General features: G+C 39.2%; 1 protein-coding gene across 1 annotated transcript; it reads right to left on the bottom strand.

The window, feature by feature from the left end:
• Positions 1-809: 809 nt before the first annotated feature.
• LOC115774722 (transforming growth factor beta-3 proprotein-like) lies at positions 810-12,570 on the bottom strand. Its single transcript, XM_030722112.1, has 7 exons — positions 11,792-12,570; positions 7,664-7,827; positions 5,492-5,621; positions 5,116-5,223; positions 4,438-4,603; positions 4,106-4,259; positions 810-1,807 (listed from the first exon to the last, which is right to left on the bottom strand). The coding sequence occupies exons 1-7, from the start codon at positions 12,135-12,137 to the stop codon at positions 1,649-1,651; spliced, it is 1,227 nt and encodes a 408-aa protein (XP_030577972.1). The 5' UTR covers positions 12,138-12,570; the 3' UTR covers positions 810-1,648.
• Positions 12,571-13,651: the final 1,081 nt, after the last annotated feature.

The following is a 13,651-nucleotide window of genomic DNA, read 5'->3' as shown; positions in this document are numbered from 1 at the left end:
TGCCAAAAAAAAAAAAAAACATGATCTAAACGTCACCTAAAGGATAGATGACTATGATTGGGCAAATGTCAGACAGTACAGGGATTCAGAAATGTTCCAATGACTCGGAGAAAATGAGGTCTAACTGTACATCCAGCCACTGTCATGTCACTTTTCCCTCACTCCCTCTTCATTTCTGTTCCATTAGAACTTCACACTGTAAAAGAGCACCAAAACAAACAGAGACAGAGCAAAGGGAATGAAAGACTGCAGTGTTTTGGGAAGCCCGGACTGCACATGTAAACTCCTTGTCAGCTGGCTGGACTGAAAGGTGACAGGTAAGTGAATAGGAGACAAGAGAAGGAGAAAAAAAACAGCTGCACTAAAAATGGCCTTTAGTCAGACAAATAAGGGGATCCCATATAACAGGTTGAATTTGTATATGGACAATAATGTTGCATATTCTTTCTAAATCACAAAGGAAATGTAACAGTACCCACAGTTTAATATAAAATTGTTACACGTCAATTTTCTCCCCAGTTAGTGAAACAATCACTATATGACAAGTTGCATAACAGACTAAATCTGCTATTAATGTAAAAGAAGTCTCATAAAAACCTGTTGCATAACACTTGTTCCCTTCCAGTATATTCTTTGATGTCCCAAAAATAATTTGAACCTGTTGAGGATGAAAACTTCCAGTGAATGGCAGTGTGCTCATGGCTAGTTTCCATCACAGTTCTTCCCTTCCATACAGGTCCCCTCTTCTTCTTCTTCCTCTTCTTCTTCTTCTTCCGCTTCTTCTTCTTCTTCTTCTTCTTCTTCTCTTCTTCTCCTTCTTCCATTCGTTTTAATAGATTCACCGAAAAAAAAAAAAAAAAAAAAGAGGTCATTGCTGCTGGCTGGCCAAAAAAAGAAAAAGCTTGGCTCAACCTTCTTTGTTCATTGACTTTCCATTGCAAATCCAGCAGGCATTCTCTCTCAGCTCTCCTTTTTCCTGACCACAGCTATGGCTTTGGATACAGCAGCAAGTCTGTCCTTTCTCCTTTTGTGTTTGAAGATAATGCCCACTGTTTGAAGTAAAGGGAATTTAAGGCAAGTTCAAGGAAAAATCCAGCCTGACAGAAGAGGCCTGTCTATATTTGTGACGACTAACAATGTAAAATCAAGGCTAGAGACAAGAAAGATTTACACAGAAATACTGCAACACAAGTCTCTTTGAGTAACTGTCAATAAAGCAGCTGTAGTTTTTTTTTTTTTTTTTTTTTTTCATTTTGTCACAAATAGGTGCTCTCAGCAATCTAGCTTCTGAAGTCCTCACAAATATAGATGGGAATATTTTAAGGTCATTTATTTTGGGGGACTATTTCTTTAATTTGGGTTGAATTTGGCTCGAGATTCAAATTAAACTACTGAAGCTGTCAACCAAAATGAATCGGGAGAAACAGGAAAAATTAGGATATCAAGTTTTTTGTTGTTTTTGTTTTTTGGGGGGTTTTTTTTGAGAAAATCTGCATCCTTAAAAATGTGCGACCTCCAGAGTGGTCTTCAAATCTAAGCCATGAGGCCACAGTTTAAGTATTTGTCACAGCTAAAAGTCCAAAAGTCATGCATGGGTTTGGTCTGTACCGAGTAAAATCCTGCCACACTGCCTCACATTCATCTCCTCTCAGCTACACTTGCAAGACTTGACAATCATGTTGGAGAGCTGCTCCACTTTAGGTGTCCGTCCAGAGTAGTAGAGTATAGTGAGGGGTTCCAGGTCTTGAGGGACACAGCAGGGGGAGGCGGATGCCTCCGGATTCAGAGTGTTGTAGAGGCTCAGCAGCTATTGAAAAGCAAAGGGGAGAGATAAAAAAGATAAGTAATTACATAATTTACATGTGCTTTGTGAACTTAATTATCGGTGTCCCTGGTGACAGCTTAAATCCTGGCAATTTGCTGGCTATTTTATACAGAGAGGCAGAGACATGGCACACAAAGAATTCTGAGTAGAAATCCACGAGAGAAATCGATAACAACAAAGAGCCTGTGCCACTCCTACCAGAGAGCCAAACATCTGGCTTTTAACAACCAAAGTGGCAAAACAAACACTCCTCAGCCACTTCATTAGGTGTTCAACTGCTCATCGATGGCAATATTTAATCAGCCAATCACATGGCAGCAACTCGGTGCATTTAGGCACGTAAACAGGGTGAAGGCGACCTGCTGAAGTTCAAACCGAGCATCAGAATGGGGAAGAAAAGTGAATTTGAACGTGGCATGGTTGTTGGTGCCAGTTGGGCTGGTATAAGTATTTCAGAAACTGCTGATCTACCGGGATTTTCCCACACAACAGGTTTTGGGGTTTACAGAGAATACTATGAAAAAGAGAAAATATCCAGTTAGCAGCAGTTCTCTTGGGCAAAAATTATAGACAGTATAAAAGATGGGATCACCCGCTGGTTTGTGAAGTCCCAGTTTGAAGTCTCAACATGAGCGTTTCCAAAGTCTCCACTTTGGTTGCAAAACAAGTGGATGTGTCGAGGATGGGTAGGTCTGACTGTGAATCCGTACGTTCATTGGCTAAAGACTTGTGATTGACAGCTCATCAGCCAATGAGCTGAGTACCACAGACATGGTGCTATGAAACATGCTATGACGCAGATTTGAAAAACAATCTTACATTTTTTATTCAATATGACCCAAAATGAGTGACTGAGCTCATAAACTCAGCATGAAATTGATTACAAAGCCATTTTCTCAAGACTTTTGCAGGACCAGAAGTCTTTTTGCAACCACAGCTATTGCCATCTGGTGGCCTTCATATAGAATGCTGGTTCAGAGCACTTCCGAATTGGCCTGATTCTTCCCACCCAGAAGCTAGGTCCATGTTTTATACATAGGCAAGGCAACAAGCCAGAGGGGTTTTTGCTGATAGGAACGTAACAGTAACTTAAATAGCCACTCATTACAACCGAGGTATGCAGAAGAGCATCTCTAAACACTCAACACGTCAAACCTTGAAACAGATGGGCTACAACAGCAGAAGGCACACTGGTTTTCAGTCCTGTCAGGCTGAGGCTACAGTTTGCACGGGCTCACTAAAATTGTGCAATAGAAGATTGAATAAATGTTGCCTGGTCTGATTTGGATGGTAGAGTCAGAATTCATGAAAGCATGGATCCATCCAGCCTTGTATTAACTGTTGAGGCTGTTGGTGTAATGTTGTGGGGCCTATTTTCTTGACAGAACTCTGGTAGCCATTCAATTCAACAGAGCATTTTTGGGATGTGGTGAAACGGAAGATTTGCATCATGGATGTGCAACTGACAAATCTGTAGCAACTGAGTGATGCTATCATGACAATATAATCTCTGAGAAATGTTTGCAGCACCTTGGTGAATCAAAAAGGGGGGGGGTCCAACCTGGTACTAAGAAGGTTCCCCCATGTTTAAATACAGGACTCGGTCTTGTAAACACAAAACTTCTGCCTGGAGATGCAAAGAGTTACTGCTAGAATCACCTTGGTTTAAATCAGTATCAATATCGGTAACTGATCTCTCTGTAAATACTGAATGATAGCTTTTAGAGTTTGTCACATATATTTATTTGTGATCAAATCAACAATTGTTTTTTCACACTTTCTTGAAGATTAAGCTCTACAAAATGCTGCCAGCCTATCAAAAAATTTTATATCGTAATATAATATATAGACTCAAGATTCTCAAGAACTGTAATTTCCCCATTGAGGGATCAATAAAGTATCATCATCATCATCATCATTCACATAAATAATGTCATAAATTACAATATATTTTATAAACAAATAAAGGAGGATTTATCATCAGCTCTACCTTTACACGGTAAGCGCTGAGGGTAAAGGAAAATATGCCATGCTAGTGTCGGTGCTCATATAGAGAGGAAATAGAAAAAAACATTTTTTATACCCCAACAAGTTTCTATAAAATCTTGTAAGACATATATAAAACACTTTAGTAATGAAAGTGATTCATTATTTTAAATGGAAAAAGCATCATATATGTTATTAAATCATAGTAAGATTATACACACAATAAAAAATGTAAATGTTAAAGTTTTGCATATAAAACATTTACTGTTTCTTTCTCTGGAAAATCCCACCTACCGAGCTGTGCGTTGTGTCTGAGCTCCTCAGGTAAGGGCAGGGCCCAGAGCAGTAGTTGGCATCATAACCACTGGGCTCGTGGATCCACTTCCAGTCCAAATCACGCCGGAAATCGATGTGGAGCCGGCGAACACAGCAGCTCTCCTCGGTGTTTCTGTGATGGAGGTGAACAACAGTGATACAGTCAGTCTCAAATGTTTGTAATGGAACATTTATTTAATTGTTGTATCCAATATTAAAGCTTCTGCAAAAGAAAGTACAATTAAAGCTCAGCAGCACTAAGAAAAAAAGCTTTCACAAGGTCTAGCTAATATTGGCATGTATCCCCTTACGAGAAGCAGTAGTTTGTGTCCAGCGCTCTCTTGCGTCGGCGTGTGGACTGAATGTCCAGGCGGTGGGGCGGGATCATCATGAGGATGAGGTGAGGGAGATTTGGTTCCATTTTCCTCTTCAAGGGATCCAGATCCAAGCGATTGTGCTCCTCATCTTCATCAATACCTCGATTACAAATATGATCCAAGTGCACTGTGAACAACTATTGAAAACTGTGGCAATTTTCTTTCATAACCTGCCTCCGTCTGAGCATGCACTCTGTACAACTATTTAAAAAAAATCCATCACACTTCCTCAAATAGAACTATCTTATACCAAACTGTGTATAAATGAGAACTATATGCTAGTAATCTGGGAATATTTCCCACAATTAAGATGTGATTTGGTTAATATGAAGATGAAATTATCCCATGTAAATGTATTGCAGGGATGGTAAGAAATCATAGACCGCATAAAACATGGACACAGCTTCCAGATATGAAAATTAAGCCAATGAGGAAGTGCCTTAAACCCACTTTCTGTCTAGCCAATGAGCATACGGTTTCACAGTCAGACCTGTCCTTCCTCATCTCATCTGGTTTTGTGCAACCAAGATGGCGACAGCAGAAACTCTCAGCTGTTGGATGACTAACATCTCGTATAAAATAATAATGTGACAAAATGTCACTGCAGCTCACCTTTAAACTTGACCTCCAGGACCTCGTTTTCATGCTCAATGATGTCACCATTTGGGTTGAAGGTGTGGCACGGACAGTGGACACTGATTTCCAAACCCAGATTAGATGCTAATAGCAAATAAGTGTGGAGAGGAAATTTGTCAACAACTTGCAATTAAAAAAAATTCCATTTATGTTTCTCAATCCAGATGCAGCAGGATGATTATGATTAAGGATAACACACACATATATATATATATATATATATATATATATATATATATATATATATATATATATATATATATATATATATATATATATATGCGCGCTTTTATTAACCTTAATAATAATCCTTTAATTTAGGGGTTATGAAATGAGGAGACTTCAGGCTCACCTCTGTTCATTAGCCATTCCCGCACTGTTTCGGTCACATCGAAGGAAATCCATTCTGCAGTACCTTTGGTGAGCACGTTCTTGGCTCCAATGAAGCGTTGTTTTCTAATGTGTTCATATCTCCTCAAAATCTGCAAAGCAATAATAAATACTTCTGCTAAAACATTTTCTCTCAAAACTGTAAACAGCTTCAAAAAAAACAGGATAAAACAGAGGATTCTTCTAATTATTCAGTAATGGTTTTGAATCATTTTGAATAATGTGAGATGAGAAAGTGTATTCAGTACATTAATATAGCATGCACACAAATGGTATGACGTTTCTGTAGCCTAATATAAGGCCTAATAACAAAGCCAGTAGCTCTTTGAGGCTGCACTGAGGCTACATCCACATGTGTGTGTGTATTATTTAAAACACTTAATGTAAAATGACAGTAAAATGCTGTTTATGTGTTGATGAAAGGCCAACACCTATAGAAAAGCTCATTCCCACCTTTATACAGTAATCATATATATATATATATATATATATATATATATATATATATAGTCATTAACGGTTATATAGTCATTAACGGTTCACTCAGAATTACATCTGGGATAGTCTATTTCTTTAACTGATGAAGTGATGATGTCTACAGTGGTAAAAAATAAAAACAGTCATCAGCCAGCAATATGCTAAAATGTAATAGTGCTATATCTTTAAAAAAAAAAAAAAACAAACAGTATTTTTAATCATCACAAGGCCAATGCTGCCATTAAAACAACTGACATTCTTGGTTACGTTTTGGTTAAATTCCATATTAATATCGCTCTTTGCAACTATCCTAGTAGATTGTATCATCACATTTGATCAAATCCAGCTAAATTATGTCCTTCCAGTTTTATCTGCTTGAGTTTATTACTTTATAACTAAAGACACATGGCAATGTGTACAAGACCTATAAATTTTATTTTTTCTGTTATTATTTACTTAACTTTTGGCAAGGTTGCCACACGTCCTGGTTTTTCTGTGGAATTTGGCTTTTTGGCTGGAAAACACTATAAATGCATCCTCAGTCATATGAGCAGGATGCTAACGAGCCATTTTCCAACCGCTATTAGGTTGCTGAAGAAATTATGATGTCTATTTATTTATTTATTTACTTATTTATTTTTATTATTGTTCAATTGCCAGACATATGCGCTATTATTATTGCATCTAAATTATGGTGTATCAATCTGCTTCTTTTATTGTGATCTTGTATTGTATTGTAATCTAGAGTTCTGCAACAATGTTTTTCACCTACTTTTTACTTTTGTAAATCTGTGATGTGACAATAAAGCCAAATCTGAATCTGAAAGTGTTTTTTTTTTTTTTTGTCTGTGGGTTGGGTAGAACTATTCTTCTGAAAATAAGTTTCACAAGGATATTTTAATCTTGTCTGTAATTGCAAGTTCCTCTTTAGTTGGTTTAACATAAGCTAATGTAGCATTTCACTAATGAAGCCTAAGCGGTTCTCCAGTCAGCCACATTGTATCAGTCTGTGCTGATGTCCACAGAGGAAGCCGTCTGCTCATTGCACATCTCTTGGTCGCTGATGATTGTTCACTAGTGGACATTCCAGTCTGCTTTTGCCGAGGTAACCCGTAATGTATTTACTGCCCTGTCATATGTCTGTCACTGGTATTCAGCGCTCTCATGGTTATCGCTTCAATTGCTCACCTCAAAGTAAAAAAAGGAACGTTTAACTTGTGACCAGCATCACTGAATGTTATTAACTTTCTGTGGTCTCTGGTTGTCACATTGCTGCTAGTTGCTTCCTGTGTGGACGGGACTTTGATGGTCAGATTTCTCAGTTAATCTTGTATCATAGCTCAGTGTCAGGAAGGCACAGAGTTAATGTTGAATACAGAATTTTGTGTGTGGTTAAAAAAAAAAAGAAGTAATTTTTAATCGTTCATTTTTCTGTTCCCTGTGTCCTGAACTGCAATCAACTCATAATTGTGTATTTTATGGTAATTAGGGCTCAAAATAATGATAGAACTAACTAGCTAATTCAAGACAGTTTTTTTTTTTTCAGATTAGAACTGTAGTGGTAATATTCTTGTATACAAAGATTACATCCAAGAAAAATATTTGAGCTCTGCCTTTAATCTAGGTAGAAGGACAAGGAAACGGTACCTTTACGCACCTGGTAGAGTTCAATCCGCTGTTCATTCCTCTTGGCAGTTGAGTTCGGAACTCTCAGCGCCCGGAATTCTGCTCTGAACAGGTTGGTTGCGTTCCTTTCCATAGTGGCGACGTTGAAACGGAAAACCTTGGAAGTAATGCCTTTTGGACAGTAAGACAGATCGTCTGGAACAAATAGAATAAAATAAATGTTTTGTGAGCGAACATGCTTAGAAGCGTTTTATTTCCATAAAGAGGTGGACCTTGTATAGGTAACTGTTTACAGTTAAAATATGGCCATACTGACTCTGGCACTACGTTTATCAAACCACAGTGAGTGACTAGCGTTACTGCCTACTTTATCACATTTTGTCAGTGTTTCTGCAACATGTTTTGTCTATATTTGGTGGAATGTTGTCACTGAAATAGCATTTTTAAGCTAAGTATGACATCACCTGTCTGGTATCAGAAACCCTGCTATCCTCAGTCCCACTGACAACTTTCTGGACCTGAACCCTTCCTGACCATGATGACTTCTCCACTGCCCAGCCTCAGTCTTTGACACATGCCAGACTCTGTATAAGTGCCATGCTATAAAAGGAAATCTTTCCAATGTTTGTTGTCCACACTCTCAACACAGTAATTTGTCAGTCTTGTGGCAGCCTTCTGCTTCATTTACACCTGTCATGGCCTCAAGTTGGTTCACAGAGTTGTCTTAAGGTCATTTAAACGTCAGTGATTTACCTTTGAAACCCATCAAAAAGCTAATGTATGTTTCCCCATATAAAACAAGGTACAGACAGTGATGCCGCTGGCCCAGAGTCAAATTTTCATTCCACAAAGCCAGCCTTCATGCCCTGTTATACCTCATGCAGGCAGCACCATGGGGGCTGTGGCTTATAATCACAGGCTTTGTTGACAGCTTACTGTCTTAAAGGCATAGTTTCTTGCTGTAAGTTGCTGTAAGTTGAGAAACTTGACATCACTTGTGGGTAAGTTTGAATACCACCAAGAAAAAAAGTCACACGTCATTTCATACTCAAAAAGTAAGGAGTTAAAGTTGACAGCTAGGTGCAGTATTCTTGGCGTGTGGTAATACTTGATGTCATTCACGAGCATGTGCCTATTATGGAACGATAATAAAATCTGCATGTGAACCCCTTGTTTTGCATGCAGCATATTGTTTCTGGCCACCTTTAATGAATGAAAGTGTCTCCTAAAGTGCAATCAAGTTTAAATCACACAGATGTCTTGAGTATAATTGGATGCAAACAAATCATGTGGCATTAGAAAGGCAAAAAAAAAAAAAATCTGCTGAGGTAGACATTTGGGGGGGTATAGATAATGAATGCATTAACAGATACAGCACCACCACTCAGCCTTGCTGCTACGCTTTCCAAGTACCCATTTGCATTTGAATTGAAAACAGTCCCTGCGGCCCAGAAAGCATTTTTTCCCCATAGACCATCATTATCAAAAGAGACATCTGTAAAACTGTTAATACAATGGATCAAATTCATGCAGTCTTTATATTTATAAAAATTCCCAGTAGCCACAAAAGGGATTTTTTATTCTTCTCTGTGGACTGCAGCTAGTGGGAGAAACCAGGGAGTGGGCAGCTAATGTGGTTACCACAACAACAAAGCTTCACTAACAGCTATAAAGTATTCTAGTCACTTTAAGACAGGTCACAATGTTTCAATAAACCTAAATTACCCAACATTACACAAAACGGTCTTTCAATAAAGCCTTCCCAGAGTTGTATCGGCACCGAAATCTAACCTAACTTTAATTACAGCTTTATAACCTCACAAAAAAAAATAAAAAGGGCTGCTTTGGAAAGGATATCCAGTGAGCCAGATCACAAAATGCTTCTACTGTATGTGTTGATCTGGGGGGCAAGGAAAACTGATGTATTTTGAGGTTTATTTTAAAGGATTGGGTTGGAGAGAGGTTTGACACTCCATTTGAAAAAGTGTTTTAAAGAAGCTTTAGGTTAGTCCCCATCTGCTTCATACATTTCTGCAGGAGAAAACACGTTTCTGATTTGCTTGAACTGTTGATGCACACTACCACAATACAGGTGAGCTTACCCATTTGCTCCCATTTAACCAGTACTCATATGCTTTGAGTTTCGAAGGGAAACGTTGAGAAACTTTTAGAACCTGTTTTCTTATATAAAAAGGTAAACTGGATAAAGATGCAGAAAATATATATGATGTGTTAATTGTCCCTTTGTATTCTTTTGATCTCTTTTTCCTGCTAAACTTAAATAAAAGTTGAGCCCAACAAATCTGAAAGTTCATCATCTTTCCTCCTCCATCGTATGAAAATCACATTAACAGCTCTCAGTTCAGGGGCTGAATGAATGCATGTGGATATACAGGGCATTGACAGAATGCATATTTCTAAGTATGAGATCACACTGGACACATTAAAACACTCATGCAAATACCATAGTGTAAGAATTGACAAAGTTTGTATTCATTTTTATTACCCAGTACTGAGCAGGACACACGTGTAGTTGTGTATATGTGTGAGTCAAGCTCTTCTATTGTTTGTATTGCTTTTCATTTGCATTTCCCCTTTGAGTTTCAGATAATGACACAAGATAACACTACAAGAAACAATAGTCTACACAAAGCTGCACATGCACTGCGACTGGTTTCTCTCCTGGTATTTAAGGTTTTTTCATTCATCAGCTTTTGTTAGTCTCCTTAAATACCAGTGAACACTGAACCATATATAAATCTGTTTAACACGGTCATACCTGAGGCCCATCTGTGGTTCTCAATCCAGCAGTGAGTCCACCACGTCGAGGCACCTACTGCCGGGTGTTTTTGTCAAAACCATTTTGTGAGATTCAAAACAGAACATCGCTGAGGGAAATCTTTTTTTTTTTCTTTTTTTTTTGAGAAACACCTGTTGATTTCAAAGGGACTGTGATGCAATGGTCTTGGCTTTGCTCTAGACCATGAGGCCCGCTTCGCCTCTCACACACGCACAGCAGTTATCCTATTCTGCTCTCTCAGTAATCCAGACTCAGTCGGACCACATGCCACTTGAATCTCCTTCAAGTGCTGACACACTCCCTCTAGCACAGGTTTCCCAATTACAGATCACAGCTTTTAATTCTATAGAGGAGAAATTCAAATATTAGTTTAAGACATGTAGAGAAAATAATGTGAGCCTGAGCAGCCTTTAACTTTATTTTAACAAATCTTCCACATATACAATTCAGCTCATTTTAAACCAACCAATGAGTTGTTACCTATACCTGCTGGCAGCATGAAATGGTGACATAGTCCATAGACTCAAACAGGTTTAAGGCTCAGCCTCACTCTCAGTTTAGCAGAGTTAAACCTGAGCTCCGCAGTATGTGATCACATTCTCATGGGCCACCCATGAGCCTAATTAACTAGCCAAGGCAGGCACTGGGGTCGCTCTGAGCTCCATCTCAATAGGCAAGTGGGTGGTACCAATATGAGGGCTTCAGGGGACCCAACTCCTCCCATACAGAAAGACTCCACAGTAGAAAGGAGTCCTTCTATCCCAGCTAATGGGGAGGTCCTGCTGTCTAGCTTTTCCTGCTCAGTTTTGATAACTTTTCCAACTCCTTCTTCTATAGGCATCCCCATCCGCCTGTGCAGATGGCCCTCTCATTTGAACCTGACTGGAAAGGAAATGGAACATCTGGGATGGGAGACATGAACCAGAGGGGGAAAAAAACAATACGAAGAAGAGTGGAGTCAGGAGTGGGAGGAGAGTGGCCTTCCTGGAACACAGGTTCAGACATAAAACAGGTTGGCGAGCACAAAAGAAATAAAGCTTTCTGCTCGCCCTTCAGTTTTACAAAAATCCAAAGAATTCAGAGAAGAAAATTAAGAAAGTCCTCCTCCTTGTAAAATAGGGAACAGCTTGTGTCTGGTTAAACATTTGGAATAACTGAGCATTCAGATCAGAATTTTTAGTTTCAAAAGGATTAAATGTATCAAAAATAATAATTTGGTAAATCAACAGAGTCATAAAACTGAAAGATGGAAAGGCGTACACTCTTCGTTTGATGCGTAATTACGCATTATGGACACGTTGGTGTCTGGCATAAAGAGGAGAAAAACAGTTTGGCTGTCTGAAAAAGTGCGATACTTACTGTTCTCTTGCGGTCTGTTGTCCATGTTGAATTTGTATATCTCTTTGGCATAGTACTCTGTCTCTGTGTTGTCTTGACCGCAACTTTGCTGCCGATCCCTCCCCAACTCCTCCAGTAGCTCCTTGGTGCTGTTGTACAACGCTTGGATTTGATAGGGGATTTTAGTCGGTCCAAGAGAGTGTGGAGGACTAGTCAGTCGGAGTTTGCTCAAAATTTGACCCCGTATCGCCTCGACCCTCTTCCTTTTCACGTGGTCAATATCCACAGTGGCACAAGTTGACAGGGACGAGCTCAAAGTCGCGCAGTTGAGGAGGAGGACAAACAGTAAAGCCTTACCCAAATGCATCTTTCTCTCTGCATTTGTTCGCTCGGTTGTTGAAATGTGTAGAGGACTATCAAGGTCCTTGACAACTATCCGTCAAATCACAGTCCTGTGACCTATGATTCTTCTTATGCTTCTTTCAACTTCCTTGAAAACTAATGATTAAAAACTCCTCGCTTAATTCGTTTTCTTGCCCCCTTTGTCAGCGGAAATCCAATTTTGTGTTCGCCCATTAGACATAACTCAATTCAAAGTCCAGAAAAAGACGTTCTCCCACATATATGAAATTGATCCGTAGAAACAAGCGATCTTGTCTTTTGCATAGTTGTGCTCACTCCAGCAGATTTATCCCGCAGCTTGGCATCCTACTCCTTTAGTAGTGTCTGTATCATTTAAACGCAGAGCCGCCTTACTGTCTCAGAGGAGGCAGACCGCAGGTTGTCCCGTTAACGAGGTTTATGCGACTCTGAGCGCTCGGTATGGCCTAACCTGAGTTTTATAGAGCTCGTTTCTGACGTTTTGATGGAGGAGGGACCGCAAGTCGCCGGGAGTGCTCAAAACGTACCCGGGCAGTGAATGCAACGTGCCAGTCATCAAGTTTGACATAATAAACAAGTTCATAAAAAGACAGCTGTTTCATGGGCAGGTCTATCATACAGAAGGAGCACTTTTTTATTTATTTATTTTTTATCTTTTAGGTTTTTTTTGAAAGCGTCAGCCCACATTTGTTTATTTACTGAAGTATTTGAAGTCGATTTTAGGTCTGGCCTTGTAGTTCCCGTGTATGTGAGTCTGTGTTCTCATGTGTATGTTTATACTTATATGTCGCTGTACATTATAACCTTACCGAAATCTCAGTTGATGCATCTTCTTAATAATAATGGTCTGTTGTCGTATGGCCTGGGTCGTACACCACCTAGTGGCAAGTTGTGGCACTTGCAGTTGCCAGCTTCGTTTCTCGATCAGATTGCCTTAAATTTAATTTAATTAATAAAGGATGTAATTTTGTGTGGAAGTTTTTTCTTCTCCAGATATAAAAGCTTGATGTTACCGCTTTGCCTCAGAGGAAAGTTGTGGTAGCAACTTTAACAATGGCAATGAATGGGGTCACAAAGTTTACACATCAAAAATCCATGAAGACAACAACTGATAATTCACAGTTGGGTATTTTGTCTGCTCTTCTTGCCTGATGTTGGACTTTTCCCACAAAGACCCACACAAAACCGGACAGCTGTTGTTGTCCAAGATGTTGTTGCTCTCAGATTACACAGATCCTTTCAAACGTCACTTTCAAGCAACATGTTTACATTACTGTTCAAAAGAACCAAAGTTTCCTCACTGTCAGCGCAGATTTTCCCATGCCCTCTGCAAACCGCCATCCACACAATTTTTTTTTTTTCCGTGCGGATGTCTGAAGGCCTCGGAGGCCTGTAAGTTATTTTATCTTTACAGTTTTTTCCCCCCTCCTCAGCCTGTTTTACCTCTATTCATAGAGCATATTCACATTTCTCAGACCTATTTTAGGTCAAAGCTCAGTC

The sequence above is a fragment of the Archocentrus centrarchus genome, chromosome 24 (assembly GCF_007364275.1).
Source record: "Archocentrus centrarchus isolate MPI-CPG fArcCen1 chromosome 24, fArcCen1, whole genome shotgun sequence".
NCBI lineage: Eukaryota > Metazoa > Chordata > Actinopteri > Cichliformes > Cichlidae > Archocentrus > Archocentrus centrarchus.
The sequence above is the reverse complement of the archived record's forward strand: the minus strand, read 5'-3'. Positions and strand labels throughout refer to the sequence as shown.